Source organism: Etheostoma spectabile, chromosome 1 (genome assembly GCF_008692095.1).
Source record: "Etheostoma spectabile isolate EspeVRDwgs_2016 chromosome 1, UIUC_Espe_1.0, whole genome shotgun sequence".
Lineage (NCBI taxonomy): Eukaryota > Metazoa > Chordata > Actinopteri > Perciformes > Percidae > Etheostoma > Etheostoma spectabile.
This window is the reverse complement of record NC_045733.1, coordinates 28,226,912-28,227,855: the sequence shown is the minus strand read 5'-3', so window position 1 is coordinate 28,227,855 and position 944 is coordinate 28,226,912. Positions and strand designations below refer to the sequence as shown.

Below are 944 nucleotides of genomic sequence, written 5' to 3'. Positions count from 1 at the left end.
AGAGAGTTGTGTGGAGCTGATAGTCATAATTAACTTTGTCTCAACTCATTTGGCAATGGCTTGAATGTAACGGATGTTTATTAATATCAAAATGTTAGGCGTAAAAGCTTTAAAATGAAAACAAGCTTCTGCAAAGGTATTGATTGGATTTAGTCACACGCTCTGCTTGAATTATTGGAACAAAACAATACCAGAGCCAGCACGTTGTCAAACAGGTAATTTTATGTTTTTCTTTTCCTTAATCAGGCTTTAAAATGTGTTCAATCTACACCATGCAGAAAAAAACTATAAAACAAAATCACTGATTTTAATTGAGAAGTCTGATCGACACACTGTCAGTAATTCTCAAAGACCTTACATACACCTGTTAGGAGTGTGTGTTGGACGCTTCATGAATCTCAAGTCCTACACTGAGATATGACTATTCTTTCCATATACTGCATAGTGTTATCAGCACAATACAGTTCTTATTTGACGTGTTGCTTTGTTTTTGTTTGTTTGTAATTCATAGAGAAACACCGGGAAATGGCGAGGAAAGCCCTGAAGAAGAAAGCCCTCTCACCAGGACCTCCAGTGGTGCATCAGCCCAGGCAAGGAGCTAAGAGGTAAGGAGAGGAGTTATTCTGCACAGTGCTGTGGAGGAGGGTCTGGCTAGTCCACACAGCATTCCGGGACGGGATAAAACCACGCTCTGGTTTATTGGCATGCCTTTAACCCTCGTATTGTCTTCACTTCCAGGACCCTCTCGTATCCCTTGGGTCACACTGACCCGTGACTTATTTGGGTTTTTTAAAAACAATTCAGAAATAAAATTTTACTTCATAATCTATTAACAAATCTCAATTTCAAACAATTGAGATAACATATATGTTTAGGGAATGCAATCAGTCTCTGTTATTAAAAATGGAAGTGGGATTTGTTTGTTTTTTGTCATAAGGTTATAA

At 38.1% G+C, this 944-nt stretch overlaps 1 protein-coding gene across 1 annotated transcript in view; it reads left to right on the top strand.

Annotated features, from left to right (window-relative positions):
• fam219b (family with sequence similarity 219 member B) overlaps positions 1–944 on the top strand; it is a 15,209-nt gene that overhangs the window by 2,742 nt on the left and 11,523 nt on the right. Inside the window, exon 3 of the mRNA XM_032517956.1 lies at positions 512–605. Coding sequence (XP_032373847.1) covers positions 512–605 — 94 coding nt within the window. The remainder of the gene's footprint in view (positions 1–511; positions 606–944) is intronic.